At 38.5% G+C, this 16,173-nt stretch overlaps 2 protein-coding genes across 2 annotated transcripts in view; both read left to right on the top strand.

Annotated features, from left to right (window-relative positions):
* Positions 1 to 367: 367 nt before the first annotated feature.
* On the top strand, positions 368 to 15,537 carry LOC122906979 (ubiquitin carboxyl-terminal hydrolase 12-like). The gene is made up of 5 exons (XM_044249505.1): positions 368 to 582; positions 9,191 to 9,340; positions 14,748 to 14,824; positions 14,942 to 15,025; positions 15,461 to 15,537. Exons 1-5 carry the CDS (start codon positions 580 to 582, stop codon positions 15,513 to 15,515), a joined length of 369 nt encoding a protein of 122 aa, XP_044105440.1. The 5' UTR covers positions 368 to 579; the 3' UTR covers positions 15,516 to 15,537.
* The window catches only part of LOC122907423 (ral guanine nucleotide dissociation stimulator-like), a 46,715-nt gene continuing 39,754 nt past the window's right edge, over positions 9,213 to 16,173 (top strand). Inside the window, exon 1 of the mRNA XM_044250292.1 lies at positions 9,213 to 9,233. The gene's annotated coding sequence lies outside the window, so the exon portion shown is untranslated. The remainder of the gene's footprint in view (positions 9,234 to 16,173) is intronic.

Here is a 16,173-nt window from a genome sequence, read left to right on the forward strand (position 1 = left end):
ATATGAAATGCTTAATATCTAAAATGTAACAATGGGAATTGAAAAAAGAATTATAAAGAAGTCTAAGCCTTTTAAGTTCTCTTACTGTTTAAACTGTATAGTTTTTTAAATTAGTCTTCATGAAGGCCAAATTTATTGCATATATTTTCCTTCAGTTTTAACCTGAAACCAATGCCTGGAGCATCCGTTTAATGTTCAAATGGCAGATTAGCAGTCAGACTAATTATTTCTACTCTCAGATACCTTTGAATTTATAAGGACCATAAATTCCCTATCTTCTCTCTGTTTTCTTAACTATACATGGAAATTCGTTCTCTTGAAAATGTGTTGCCCCATATTTAACAAGATTTTTTTTTTCCTATTCTAGTTTGGGAATACCTGCTACTGTAATTCAGTTCTTCAAGCACTTTATTTTTTGTCGTCCATTTTGGGAAAACGTTCTAGCATACAAGAGCCAACCTAGGAAAAAGGAGAACCTTCTTACCTGCCTAGCAGACCTCTTCCATAGCATAGCCACTCAGAAGAAGAAGGTTGGGGTGATTCCTCCTAAGAAGTTCATAACAAGATTACGGAAGGAAAATGGTAATTCTTCTACTTCTGAATGTATTCTTACATACCAGAAAGGGTAAATAATAGCACACTACAGTTCAGCAGGCACTGACTGAGCATCTTCTAAGACTGAAAGTATGTTAGCTATGGAAAAGCAAAGCTGACGTTTCTGTCTTGAAGGAAGTGCTAGTTCAGTGAGGGAGGTAATCACACAGTAATTAATATGAGGTATGATTAATGTTGGAAGTATGTTCTACAAAGATTATATTCTGTATGCCAGGAAATGAGAAATGATAAATTTTTTATTTTGTTTTACTTTTATTTTTATTTATTTTTGCCTGCTTGGCTCTTGTATGGAGAATAAAGTTGGGTCTTCCTCCCATTATCTGTTGTTTTTGTAGTCTCATGTCTGTTTCATGTCTCTTTCATGTCTGTTAACCCGTTGGATCTTTACACTACCCTGATTTAGAAAGCATGTGATCTCTCCCACTTTAGCCATGCAAAGAATAGAGGCTAAAAAGCTTTCCAGAAACTTTTTGGCTTAGGGTAGGTGTAGGTGTAGGTGGTTTTAACTCCACTCACCCCCTTTTTAAAATAGTTACTGATTAAGTCTGTCTTCTCTTTTCTCTCTTCAATGTTTTTCTTTTAGATTTGTATAATGTTCACAGCAGGCCCAGAAGTCAGATGTTATTACCTCATTTTATATGAAATAGTGAGTGCTCAGCGGAGTTAAAATGACTTACAAGGGTCCCACACATGTTTCTGACATCTAAGTCCCATTATCTTTCTGCTGTGTTATGTTACCTCAGAAAATTCAACTAGGATTTATTTATTTATTTAAATTTGCATCAGTTTTTTTTTTTAAGATTTTATGTATTTATTTGACAGACAGAGATCACAGGTAGGCAGGAGAGGCAGGCAGAGAGAGGAGGAAACAGGCTCCCTGCCAAACAGAGAGCCTGATGCAGGACTCGATCCCAGGACCCTGGGATCACGACCTGAGCCGAAGGTAGAGGCTTTAACCCACTGAGCCACCCAGGCACCCCTCAAGCAGGATTTAAATCACATGTAGAATTCTGGGTTTTGTTTGATGTAGCCAGTTTAATCATTGTGGAAATAAAATTGAGTGGTATTTTTAGTTTGATTTATTATCAAAAGATGCCCACAGAAATAAGATTTGAGATGTCTTTAAGATTGGTTACCAAACACACCATTGAATAATGCTGTCCTTAACTGCGCGGACACTGTTCATTATCCAATGAATTGAGAGAAGCCTGGATCATATCCAGTTTCCTGAAACGTCAGAAAACACTGAGATAACATGGCAATAGGCTATTATTCTTGAATCTGATTCACCTGTTAAACGATTTTATTCATTTCCTCTGTAAACAGATACAAAGCAGTTGATCATTCATTCACAAAACCAAATCTTTTTGTGTTTTCCCTATGAAAGCCAAACATCTCTCTTAAGTTAGAAATCTGTGTAGTATCTTCTGTTTTTAAGAACACCAAATACAGCTCTGTTAGAGTTTGGCTGAGTGATTCAAGTCCCTTAAGTCGTTTTGTCTGTATTGGTATGAAACTTCAGGGATTTTGTCTTGGTAGAAAATTCATGTACATGGTACTTGAACGTGCCACCTTTCTCGGTGATTTTGTTAGTACTTTAGAAATGGTCAGCATCAGAAACATGAAACACAGAATACACAGTATTTTCTTTTCAGTGAATAGTGCATTTTTCTTGACCTTACTATTATTATTTTTTTAAGACTGGTTTATTTGAGGGCAGGGAGGGGCAGAGAAAGAGAGAATTTCAAGTAGAATTCCTTCTGAGCATGGAGCCGGGAGCTGGGCTCAGAAACAGAGCCTGGTCTCACACCCTGAGATCACGACCTGAGCCAAGATCAAGGGTTGGATGCTTAACCAGCTGAGCCACCCAGGAGCCCCTTGACTCTATTTTTTTTTAAATAAGATTTTATTTATTTTTTTGACAGAGCTCACAAGTAGGCAGAGACGCAGGCAGAGAGAGAGGAGGAAGCAGGCTCCCCACTGAGTAGAGAGCCTGGTGCAGGGCTTGATCCCAGGACCCTGGGATCATAACCTGAGCTGAAGGCAGAGGCTTTAACGCACAGAGCCACACAGGTGCCCCGACCCTATTCTTTAATCTATTGTATGTGCTCTTAGTTTGGGCTGCTGTAACGAAAGTACCATAGCCTGGGTGCCTTAAACAAGAGACACATGTTTCTTGCAGTTCTGGAGGCTGAGACATTCCGGAGTAACATGTCGGCAGCTTCAGCGTGTGCTGCGGGCTGTCTTCCTGGTTTACACATGGCTGCCTTCTTGCCGTGCCCCGCATGGTGAAGAGAGAGAAGCAAACTCACTCATGTCTCTTCCTAAAAGGACACTAATCCCAGTCTTAAAAACCTAAAGGTCCTCCCAAGGCCCCACTTCCAAAGAGCAGCACATTGGGGGTTAGGGTTTCAACATGGGACTTTTGGGTGGAGGTACATGCCTATGGTCCTGAAGTGAGCTGTGGCTTTTTAAATTTACAGTAAGTCACGCTGCACACAGAGCTCAAGTTACTGTGTTTTGAAAGTTGCGTCTCTGTGGCTTTATACGTTTGCTTGTCAAAGCTGGAATGTTTTTGCTGTGTTTATTTTTTTTTTAATAATTCAGTATTTTCTGAAAATTTTTTAAATGTTTAGGCAGAGTACATTGTACAGTAGACTTGTTTGATGAAATTGATTCCAGGGTGAATATTCCAAACTTATCCTCTCATAGTGTTGTTTCATTTTTCTATACCTCAGAAACAATATTTAATGGAAAAGCATGTTATTATTTGATGTTGCTGGCATTTGTATGAAGTACAGTTTTGCCTTTTGATTCTTTTCCTGGCAATTTTGTAGAGGAGAGCATTTAATGGACTATCCATTGCTTAACTCTCCTTCTGACCTTCTGTTTCCTGGGGTTTTTTGTTTTGTTTGTTTGTTTGTGTTTAAATCTCTGGCACAAATGGATGTTGCCCATTTCAGAATTTCCACTAACTTTGACTGTTGGATTGTTGTTCTTAAACCAGTTTTCTTCCATGGTATGCTGTAAATAAACATGTCATGTTTTGTACTTGCAGTCGATATTAGCTCCATATTATGTTAACCACTAATACTTTATATAGCTAATCATTTCGATATTACTTGGGAAGAAACTGTTTTAATTTCAGAAATGGATTTTTCCTTTCAAAATTTTAATTCATGTTCCCTAACCATAGCATGTAAGAACTGTAGCATAGAACTTTTACAGTGTGATAAGACTTGCTCCATAAATGTGTTCTCCTTCATGATGGGAAACTAGCTGAAAGTTTGAATGATTAACTATTATATATTTAGCTTCTGTTGACGGCCAGAAACTTGTGGAGAGGACCAATAGTCGTGTAATTTAATGTGTTATCTCCATGAAAAAAAAATAAAACATGGAAAGGGAGTTGATCACTTATGTTAGTTCAGAGAGTTGAAGTGAGAAGCCATTGGAAAATCCGAGGCAAACTCGTTCCAAGTGGATAGAATCGAAATTGTAGTTACCCTGAGTGCTTGAAGGATGACAAGAATATTCATGTGGCTGGAGTGGAGTAAGAGCAATAAGGCAAGGGCCTAGAACTTGGGCTTTCATTTGAAAGCCATGGTGAGCCATTAGGGTTGCTGAGCAGGTGGGTGATGTGTTTTGATCTGGCTGCTGGGTGGTGTGGTAGCATGAACGGGCATGGGCCGCATGAGTACAGCCCAGGAGGCCAGCCAGGAGGCTGTTGCACTAACCTAGGTAAGAAGTAAAGCCCTCTGTTCTACACCGCTAACTTCCCATAGCCACTCTACCATTCTAGAAGACTCAAAACACAGACTGATGAGCTACTTGTGTGCTAGCTAGCAGTGACTTGGCTTGGGATCACTTATGGGGGGCTTGAAAGTCCCATCAGCTGGCACGTGTAGCTGTGTGCTCTGACTCACTGGGTCTTAACAGCACAGGTAGTTCACGCTATTGTTTGGGCCCAGATTTCTTCCCATGTTGTGGTAGCTGTTTCCGTCCCTGTTGTTCATTTGGTAGTTCGTTCATTTGATAGTTCGTTCGTTCGTTCATTCATACAACGTCAAGCACATCTAAATATGTGGCAGGCATTGTCCTGGGTGCTGGAGATACAGCAGTGAATGAGACAGAAAAGATCCTTATTCTCAAGAAACCTGTGTGTAGCTAGCTATGCTTCAGGTGATGCAGAGAGATACTAATATAAATATGTAGGAATAAATATTTAAGGATTGGTCTTCCTTAAGTGAGGAAATAATTACAAATAACACCTGTTAAATAGATGTGAGTGAATAATTCCCATGTTCATTTTAATCCTGTTTCTCCAAAAGAGCGTAAAAGATTTTTGTATTAATGAAAGCTAACTATTTCTGAATTATGAAGAACACATAACATTTTTACATGTTGATTTAGTTTCCCCCCCCCCTTTTTTTTTTGCATTAATGTTGCAGCTATTTGGGACTTTAATAATTTATACCTTTCATAGTCATTTATTTAATAATGAAATTGTCCTATTAGACTGTCAGTTCCATGATGAGGGGAGCCCATTTGTTTTTGCTCACCATTGTATTCCCAGGATGTAATCTAGTTCCTGGCACATAGTAGGTGCTTACTAAATATTTGATGCGTGAGTGAGCGAATGAGTGAGTTTGTTTAATTTGCCAAAGCAACTTTGAAGCCTACCTTTCCCATCATGCTACTTAGCAGAAAAGAAAGGAAACCAAGATTTTAGAAATTAAGTGTAATACAGTTTACGGGTCTTGTCTGTGGCCATTTAGTTGATGTTGTTTTGCTGTTCATGTAGTTCTGGTTGAAGTTTTTAAATCTGTATTGACTACTCAGGCATAGCGAGTCTGGCACATTTACCATAATGTTTATAAAAAAATGGACTGCAAATTATTTTAAATATTTCAACAAAATGCTTTAAGAGTATTTTCTGGTTTACTCTATATCTCATTTCCAGAGTGTTCAAGTCAGTTGAGGTGTGTCTATGAATGTGGAGTCCTTTGTTCTGTGTTAAAAGAACAACATCTAAAAAAAGTTGTTTCAATTTTTAAAAAAACAAAAGTATTTGCACATTTTTGCCTTATAAATTATTTTGAAAGACATGCATAGAAGCTAAAATAACTTCTAACAGGAAAAAAAGAGACTTCTTATTTTTTATTGTTTTCTCTTAACCAGAAGTTTTTAAATTTATATCTTTTTAGTTATTTTTTAATTTTATAGTTTATTTTAAATATTCACGGCAAAAATACATTCATTAAAACTTCATCAAGATCAAAAGCTTCTGCACAACAAAGGAAACAGTCAACAGAACAAAGAAGCAACCCACAGAATGGGAGAATATATTTGCAAATGACAGTACAAAGGGCCGATATCCAAGATATATTAAGAAGAGATTATGCTGAGTGAAATAAGTCAAGCTGAGAGAGTCAATTATCATATGGTTTCACTTATTTGTGGAGCATAACAAATAGCATGGAGGACAAGGGGCTTTAGAGAGGAGTAGGGAATTTGGGTAAATTGGAAGGGGAGGTGAACCATGAGAGACTATGGACTCTGAAAAACAATCTGAGGGGTTTGAAGTGGCGGGGGGGTGGGAGGTTGGGGTACCAGGTGGTGGGTATTATAGAGGGCACGGCTTGCATGGAGCACTGGGTTGGTGAAAAAATAATTAATAATGTTTTTCTGAAAATAAATAAATTGAAAAAAAAAAAAAACTTTGCTTAGGGGGTGCCTGGGTGGCTCAGTGGGTTAAAGCCTCTGCCTTTGGCTCAGGTCATGATCCCAGGGTCCTGGGATAGAGCCCCGCATGGGTCTCTCTGCTCCTCAGGGAGTCTGCTTCCTCCTCTGTCTGCCTGCCTCTCTGCCTAGTTGTGATCTCTGTCAAATAAATAAATAAAATATTAAAAAACAAACAAAAAACCAAAAAACTATGGTTAGAAAAAACTTAATTTCGTGGGAAAGAGACTACTTTAGACCGGCATTGAGCCAGCATATAGAGTAAATTGTTCAGATCTCACTTAAACTAGGCCCTTAGAGTTTTTATAAAATATTTTTATGGTGCTCTCCCATTATTCTTCCTTTTAGATTCCTCACTGACTTTTCCAATTTGCTCGTATTTTCCTTGAACACTAATCAACTCTCGCGTATTTCCTTCTTAGCAGACATGGGTGGTTCTTTTGTGACCTGGTGATAGATGAGTAAGTGAGAGATAAAAAGGGGAGTTTTAAGGGTGTCCTGTACACTTCTGGAAGCTGCCCAGACACTCAAAGTGTCAGGGTTGGTGAAGGAGTCGGGATGGACAAAGAGACCACGAATCAGGCCTTTAGGAGGTGAGGGGAAGTTGACAGATGACCACAGAAAGAAGGGGGTTCAGGGTAGTATGGCCAGACCTTAACAGCTTTTTTGACTGAGGGTGAGTTTTTCATATGCAAAACAAAGTGTCATGATTTAGAAGTGGCTGCAGGGAGCTCAAAAATGCCAGAGGCTGAAAAGATGGGGAGTTTAGAAGAGAACATTGTTTCTGGAGGGAACAGCAGAAAGGGTTGAGAAAGAAGAAAAGGATGAGGAAGGAAATAAGGAACAATAAATGACTCAGAGTAATAGAGGATGGGAGAGTGGGGCTGGGAGGTAGACTAGTATTTTCAGGGATGAGGCATCATTGCACTGAGAGGCAAAGTGAAAGATGATTGACTTCAGTTACCCCAGCCTTGCCTAGCCCCGTCCAGCGGTGGAACCATCTAAGGGTTCTGACCATGACTTGGTTTGTCTCAGGAAGTTAGAGTAGACAGCTGGGAGGTTTTGCAGTGAGCTGTGTCAGTGTCGGGAGTGACACACAGACTTCTGCCTGGCAACAGGGGATGGGAAATGGTGTCACAGTCTCTTGGATCTGTCCCTCATGGGCAAAAACCACTGGACACACAATACCAAATTATCATCAGTTAGATGTTAATGCCACATAGGCTAATGCAGTATCTCTCAGGACTCAAGGCTTTCATTGTTCTTAAACATAAAGGGCTTGTTGGAGGCTAATCAAATCCCTCAGGACAAGTTTACAGAAGAGAAGTGGGGAGTGGCTCTAACTGCATCAGTATTATTGAGTTTGACTTGAACTCCAAGAAAGAGGTTTAATGAATTGCCTGTGACATACATGTAATTAAAGGTCGAACCATCCTAGGAATCCAGACAGTCTTGCTCGATCAGCTGCACCTTACATCTGAGGCTCCTTACAGGTCTTTTTGACACCAAGAGTGAAATGAGTCTTTATTTGTTTTGACTGTACCTCCCAAATCCACATTTTCACTAGTTCCCATTCTGTTTATACAGTAACTTTGCAAGAGAAGATGGTATTCCGTTTTAAAGACCAGAAAATCAAGGCCTTTTTGATTACTATAAGAGTGAACATTTTCTCACATTTTTTAATTTTTTTGAAATCTGTTTCTATAAATTGTTGATTTCCACACTTGGTATTTCCTTTTGTATAAACTCTTTATGTGTTGAAGCTGTTAATAGTTTTTATGTTTTTTTTAAACCTTTTCAGTGATTTCTAATGCACAGAAACTTAATTTTATGCAGTCATAATTGTAGCTCTTCAAAAATGTAATTTTTTGTTCTTTTATCTTAGACTTTGCCCAAATTTTGTTCCTAATTTGTTGTCTTTTATTTAAAAAATGTCAGCTGTGATATCTTTGGATTTATTAAATGTGCCTTGAGAATCTAAAGGTAAAACATCCCTGGCCAGGTCTTCTCAGTGTGTGTGATCTCTGAGCAGCAGGTGCCTTTGTGGGGCAGGGCCTCCCTGGGCAGGCTGCTTTGTATGCAGATCAGCTGCTTAGGGACTGCCTGCTTTGTGTCCTGGGCCTGCCACTTCCTGGCAGCATGACTTTCCCTCTCTGATCCCATTCCCTCATTTGGAAGATGGCAATAACAGCATCCCAGAGTTGTTAAAAAGATCAACTGCAACACTGCCTGTGAAGTCCTTACCTTTCAGTTTCAGGTGGTGTAAAGTCCAGTGCTGGGTATAGAGCAGTTCATGTTAGTGACTGGTGTTTGGTGATATTTTTTCATTTGTATAGTTACAGGGAACATTTCACAGAGTTACAAAATCTCACTTAGAGATTATCTTGATTGAATAGATAATTTGTGATACCGATGTTTCCTATACCTGACTGCAGATCAGAGTCCCCTGGAGGAACTTTCGAAAGTTCCAGATTTCAGGCCTCACCTCTGACTGAATCCCTAGGATGCATGGCCCACAATTCTCGTGGATCACTTAATATTGTTTCTTTAAAAAGAAGATCCTCATTTGTCTTAACCGTATTTTCTCCAAGCTTAGTCATATGTTTTTGTGAAAGATAATCTGTTTCTTGTACATGACTGACAATACCAGACATTTGTATTTAGTTCTGATAGAATATGGATATTTGTTTTAAATCTAGTTTTAATCAGGTTATTAATTTTGAAGTAATTCTCTAATATATTTTTATTTTTAGAACTTTTTGACAACTACATGCAGCAAGATGCCCATGAATTCTTAAATTACCTACTAAATACAATAGCTGATATTTTACAGGAAGAAAGAAAGCAGGAAAAACAAAATGGCCATTTACCTAATGGTAATATGAACAATGAGAACAACAACAGCACACCAGACCCAACGTGGGTTCATGAGATTTTTCAGGGAACACTGACAAATGAAACCAGATGTCTTATTTGTGAAACTGTGAGTATGTCATAAAATTTTGTATAGAGCAGATTTAATTCATTTTTATTAAAACTTCTTAGAGGAGGAGTGTGAGAGATGAACATGAAGGTTGTAATACTTAGGTGTAGCAAAAATGAATTATCGAAGCTGTACTTGCTCTCGTACTCAGTATGCTCTGTAGTAATGCTGCTTATTAACAGTGAGTACCTGAGCTGCTTGAACTGCATGGGTCCACTTATTTGTAGAATTTTTTTTTGTATATGTATAGTACTGTAAATGTGAGGTTTTTTTAAAATAATTTTCTTAACAACATTTTCCATAGCTAACTTTATTATAAATACATACTATGATACATACACAAAGTGTATGTTAAGTTTTATGTTATCAATAAGGCTTCTGGTCAACCGAAGACTCTTATAGTTAGCTTTTTGGAGACTCAGAAGTTACACATGATTTTCAACAGTGGCAGCGTGGGTAGGAGGTTTCAGTGCCTGTCACCCCCCCTGCATTGCTCAGGGATCAACTGTATTTGTTTTTATTTCAGTGTAAGAGGCCATAGAGTCATGTTCTGGAAATTGTATGTCTGTGTCTTACTTAAGGCCATAAGAAACTTACAGGTCAGGGAGGTACATTAATTTGTTTTCCCTTTTCCTGCAGTTGTGTTTATTGTTGATTGTTGGAATAAAAACTAAAGCATACTGTGTACACTCAAGCAGGGGAAAGCATCCACTTCCTGGATACTTCATAAAGAGGAGCAGTAGGGAAGAAGCCTGAAAATGGATTTTATGTGGGGTCAGAGAGCCCAGTCCTTTCATAGTATCATTACCTTCTTAAGACATTTACATTTTTAAAGAATATGTCCTTTTAAAAAAAAAAATCTAACATTTCTCATAATGAGTTTATCTGATGTTTCCTTCTAACTGAGACGCAGATATGCATTCTTGGCTGGATTGATTCGTTAACGTGTCTTTCTCAGGGTCTCACGTGTGGGCACACAATATCCATCTGCCTCTCGTTGGTAAAATTTTGATCTCCCATTCAAGGTGTTGTTCACTTTCTCTGGTTGATAATGTCTTGTTTTTATGCCTTGGTAAAGGCAGTCTGTGGGGAGACACAAATATGTTGTTCATCAGAATCTCCCACAACATTTAGCATCCACTCAGGTCCAGTCCTACTATGGTGGTTCTACGACTAGTCTTTAATAGCACAGAAGAGTAGCATCATCCATTGGAAAAGAGAATTCACAAGCAAGAAAAGTTAGACATGTTTTATGGATGTTTGGAAGAATAGCATGGTTACTTGTTTGTCTAAATCAGATAAACATACCTAGTATGTTGAGTGAGGCTAATAGGAAATTGTATTTTTTAATTCATGGACTTCAGAAAAATTGAGTAGAAAGTACAGAAAGTTCCCAACTCTCTCTCTCCTTTCTTCCACTTTCCCCTATGATTCATGTCTTGCATTAATGAGGTACATTTGTTGCAGTTGATGGACCAATACATTACATTATTATTATTATTTTAAGATTTTATTTATTTATTGGACAGAGAGCAAAAGTAGGGGAAGCAGCAGGCAGAGGGAGAGGGAGAAGAAGGCTTTCCGCTGAGCAAGGGGCCAGATGTGGGGCTCGATCCATTCTGGGATCGTGACCTGAGCCGATGGCAGATGCTTAACCGCTTAACTGACTGAGCCACCCAGGCACCCCAAGACACATTAATTAAAATATGTAGTTCATATTTTGAGTTCAGTCTTGGTATTATCTGTTCTGGGGTTCCATCTGTTTTGACAAATGTATAATGACACGTGTCTGTCATTAAAGTATCATACAGAGAAGTTTCACCCTTTGTTTCACAAATTCATCCCTCCTTCCTCTCCAAATCCCTGGCAACCCCTGATCATTTTACTGTCTCCATAGTTTTGACTTTTCCAGAATGTCGTATATTTGGAATCATAGAGAAGTAGCTTTGTAGCTCATTTCTTTTCATCACTTAATTATCTTTCATGATGTGGATATTCTGCAGTTTATCCATTCACTTATTCACTTATCCATTCACCTGCCTCCCAGTTTTGATGATTATTGTTTTGTCTGCTCTGGGCCTTGTGCTTCTCCATATAAAGCGTAGAATCACACAATATTTAAAAACTAGGATTGTCCACAAGATAGTGTGCTGTGATTTCAAAGGGGATTGCCTTGACTCTGTAGATGAAGTTGGGAAAAACTGATGTCTTCATAGTCTTGAGTCTAACAGTCCATTTATATGGACTGTACTTTTATCTACATGTTCTTTGATTTAGAAAGAAATCATCTTGTAGTTTTTATGTTGATCTTGTACATATTTTATTTTGTTATGTTTGTATAGATGAGTGTGGGGTTTTTTGTTTGTTTCTTTTTGGCTCTAATGTAAGTAATATTGTAGTTTCTTTCTCTCTCTCTCTCTCTCTCTCTCAAAGTAAATGGTGACTGTTTTGGTTCCACCATGAATTAAAAGATAGAGTCTTTAAACAGAACCATGACCTATACCGATTAATGATCTATTGACTGTTGATTATGCATTGATCTGTTTAACTATAATCAGGCATTTGGAAAATGATAGTTGTCAGTAGTATAATTTTAGTTAATGAAGGACACAGTAGTAATAAATAAAATTCTTTTGTGGAAATACATTTTTATTGGTGACCCTCTCTCACATCAAGTGAAAAAGGTATAATAGAGTGTTTGAATATATTAACATGTTGTGAAGATGTTTTGGGGTTAGAGTAAGGATTATTGCTCACTGCTGCAGCCATTAGTTAATTGTAGTAAGAGTTTGGGCAATGTTTGATGGCAGGAATTGGTCTCAATACTCATATTTATTCAATGTAACCAACTCCATCTGTTTTTTAACACCAGTTTTGTAGATCTTATAAAGAAGAATTTTATTGGAGCTGAGTTCTAAGTAAATATATTGTCCAATTATTGGAGCAGTGTTTCGGTTGGAATAATAGGTACAATCAGAGAACTTGAAAGTTGCTTTTGATGTTTGATATGATGGAGTTTGGTCTGTGTTAGAAGATATGTATAATTCATCCTCTTCGATAAAACAGAAAATAGTTAAATTTGTTTAGCATGTTGAGAAATGCAGTAATAGGTGAAGCTGGCAAAGTAGATTTGAGAGGGTTTGGGGATACTGTGATATAAGGTCTTTGAAGTTTATGTTACAGACTGAGGATGAAGGGAGTGAGGATTAGATGGAGAAAGTGATATCACCCAATCTTGTTTTGCTCAAATATTTATTTATTTTACTTGTAATGGATGGATAGTGATCCTTCCACCCATTCCTCGCTAGCTAGGTCCCCCTGTGGTCTGCAATATGTATTTGCAGATTCTCTCCCAAGAATTAAGTGTATGAATTGAGAATATTTCCTCAAAATCTCAATCGTCATCTTGCAGACTCCGTAAATGATCATTAGTACCATGCCTTTATCAAGTTCAGCTAGAGGAATGAAATTGAGAATTTCTCAGAATGAATATATAGCATTTCTTCATTTAGTTTTGTACAACTATTTGAGTACCAACTATGCCAGGTAGAAGATGGGTAGAGGTTGGCGGAAGATGAGTAAGACCTCAATTCTGATCTCAAGATGCTCACAGGTGCTCACCTGTGCAGGCTTCCAACAGATAGGTAATTCCAGTACAGTATGTTGTAGTTCAAGTAAGCACGAGTCTGTGGGAGTCGGACAACAGTGGAGCTGACCTATCCAGGTGGGAGTGGGACGGAGTTGTGCAGGTTCAGAGTGGGCTTCCTGGAGACAGTGTTCATATGGCAGATGTTAGTAACACAGTGGTTAATGTCCCAGTTGGTAGAAGGTTGGATTTCTGTAAGGGCACCCTCTTCTTGTGTTCTTCTGTTCTTTGATGCTTTCTTCTGGTCCCATTCTTTTTCTGCTATTAATCCTTCAAATGTGGGCTTCCTCCAGGCTTTGGTTTTGGGCTGCTTGTCGCTCTGCTTTGGGAGGGCCATGTTCCAGTTTGTTATCACCTGTGCTAATGACTCCCCACCCACATCTCTAGCCAACAGGGCTTTACTGAGCCTTCCACGTCCTGGGTTTGATCTGACGTTAGGACGGGGGTGTCCAGCAACAATCAGACGTGTTTACCAACACTTTGAAGAGTTAAATACTGCCCCACTTGGTAGTTTCCCTGTACCAACAGAACTGTAAATCCAAACATAGTAACTCAGATATATCCAGGTGATCCAGAACAATCGTTATGTCAAAGTTTGTATGCTATAATAAAGATGAAAATCTAAAATGAAGACCCCTGAGGCAGTGCCTGAGAACCACAAACCTCATTTTGAGGAACACCAGACTCTCTAATCTTTATTTCTCTTTAGCCTACACATAAGGCCCTGCTCAGTCTGGCTTTTGCCTGTCTGTCCCATACTATCCCTTGACATACTACCCTTCTTCCTCCCAAAATGGGCTGATTGTTTTTCCTTAGCACCTCACATTCCCTTTCCTCTCTCTATGAGGAGTCTTTCTTATTCTCTTTTTCACTGAATCTTTTGAGACCCAGATCATTTCCCTCATGGTGTCCCTAGACTGTGCGTACATGGTACTCATAGCTACTCCTGTTTGCGTAAGTACATAGTATGTATAGCCACGTAATCTGTCACAAGTTAATGATGCTGATCTTATAAAATTGATGCGTCATTGAAGCAGGAAGACATTTACTGCACTGGGCTTATAGCCCTTGTGTGTGAGAGGTACAGTCAGAGATCTCCTATTGTGTGCTAACCTTAAGCATAGAGTCTTTGAAGGGAAGAGCTAGGAAAATTGATGTCTGAAGTTCTGTCCTAATCCAATTCAAATGAATAAGTAATAACTTGAATTTTTTAATCAGATGAGTTACCCATAATTCAAACAGAACTTTATGTTAGATTTTATTTTTGAAGAAGAAGGATTAAAGGAGGTCATCAATGAAGACTATAATTTGGTCATCAGTGAAGATTGTAATTTGGCATTTTAGGCAAAATTATTTCCTTGAATAATAAAACAGCACAGGTGTGATGCCCTTTTCCAAGTGTCCCCATTTAGTCTTAGCCCGTTTTTTTTTTTTTAAGAATTAGTATATATGGGCAGTTTGTTTCTTGTTTCACCATAATACCAAGGTTTTGGAAAATAATGGGATTTCCCATCCTCATCTTTGCCAGAAAGGGAATCAGTCACAGGTGGACTTTGCTGTTTAACCTGTACGTGTGTTGAGAGTCCTTTACTCAGTGTCCTTTTGGATAATCCAGATCCAGTAGATTTCTTTTGAACTCGTGGAAGATGAATTCTTCAGTACTTACTACTACTGATAGAATGAATGCATTTAATTCTGTCACTTCAGAACAATGATTTACTGACAGGTAAAGAAATCAAAGGTAATTCCCTATTTTTACAGATAAGCAGCAAAGATGAAGATTTTTTAGACCTTTCTGTTGACGTGGAACAAAACACATCGATCACTCACTGCTTAAGGTAACTGGAGAGTTACTTATTTTGAAGTTTAATGACTATCTTTGGTTTAGAGTCCTTTTAAATGAATACACAGTTTTCTGGAATAGACTAAATAAATGTATCTTGAATTTCACACAGGGGTTTCAGCAACACAGAAACTCTGTGCAGTGAATACAAATATTACTGTGAAGAATGTCGCAGCAAACAGGAAGCACACAAACGGTAATGTAACGTTTTTAAAATTTGGTAGTAGTTCTCTGGCAGTGGGTCGTGTAGATGGGCTTTCCTAGCTGAAAGTTATGCCTGAAAATCTACAGAGTAAAAATGCCTAGTTTTATCATTAAGTAATTAAGACTCACTAAGTTATTCCTGGGTAAGAAACAGTCAGCTCTGCAACCTCCAGTGATTTTCTCCACTTAATGAAAGTTGTTTAAGAATCATCAACCAGTAGAGTTAAGATACTTGACTTTGAAGCTTGCATGCTTTATGTAAACTTGGTCTTGGTGAGGAGAAAGAGTGGGGAAGATCCTTTTCCTTGCCTCTACTGTCGCTTCTGCTAGCCCCACATAGGATCTTGTGTTCTCTCTCATTTGGTATCTGGTGTCCAGGAATGGAATCGCGTCATCACCATTCTTATTATTTTACTTTTTATTTTAGAACAATCTCAAGCTCAAAGAAAAGTTGTATGAACAGTACCAAGAATACTTTTTAAACCAAAACCACTAAAACGTAAGGTATGATGTCCCATGATCGTGAACACATGAGTGGCTGTTTCCTACCAACAGGGAAGTTTCCCTATTGCCATAGTCACCCCCCTGGGGCAAGTCACACTGGCATGTTAACTGTTCTAGTGGAAGGTATTTCATTAGCACGGATGTCCCAGTACTGTCCTTTCTGTAACAAATCGATCCAGTTCAGAAACACATGTTATCTTTCGTATTCATGTCTCTTTTTTCTTTTTACATTTGGAACAGTCTTTTCTTGGCTTTAAAAATCTTGATGCTTTTGAAAATTATAGATTATTTTATAGACTGTCCCTCTTTGGGTTCATCTCAAAGATTGCCCCTCTTTGTGTTCTCATAATGAGGTTCAGGTTATGTATTCTGGTGAGCATCTCACAGAAGTGATGCTCTATTCTCATTGTATTCTCTTATCCATGATTCCAATTTGTCTCACGTGTGCGGTCCCTCAGACCGCTCCTGAGACACTGGAAGGACTCGTGAGACTCTGCATGTATGGTCAGGCCCACAGCCAAGACTTGTTACAGGGAAAGATGGCAAAGCATCTCCACAGAGCAGATAGCCAGGGGAGCCGCCAAGAGTTTGGTGCCATGGAGTCCCGCAAGACACCTAACCTCCTTCAGTACTGAG

Source organism: Neovison vison, chromosome 5 (assembly GCF_020171115.1).
Source record: "Neovison vison isolate M4711 chromosome 5, ASM_NN_V1, whole genome shotgun sequence".
Lineage (NCBI taxonomy): Eukaryota > Metazoa > Chordata > Mammalia > Carnivora > Mustelidae > Neogale > Neogale vison.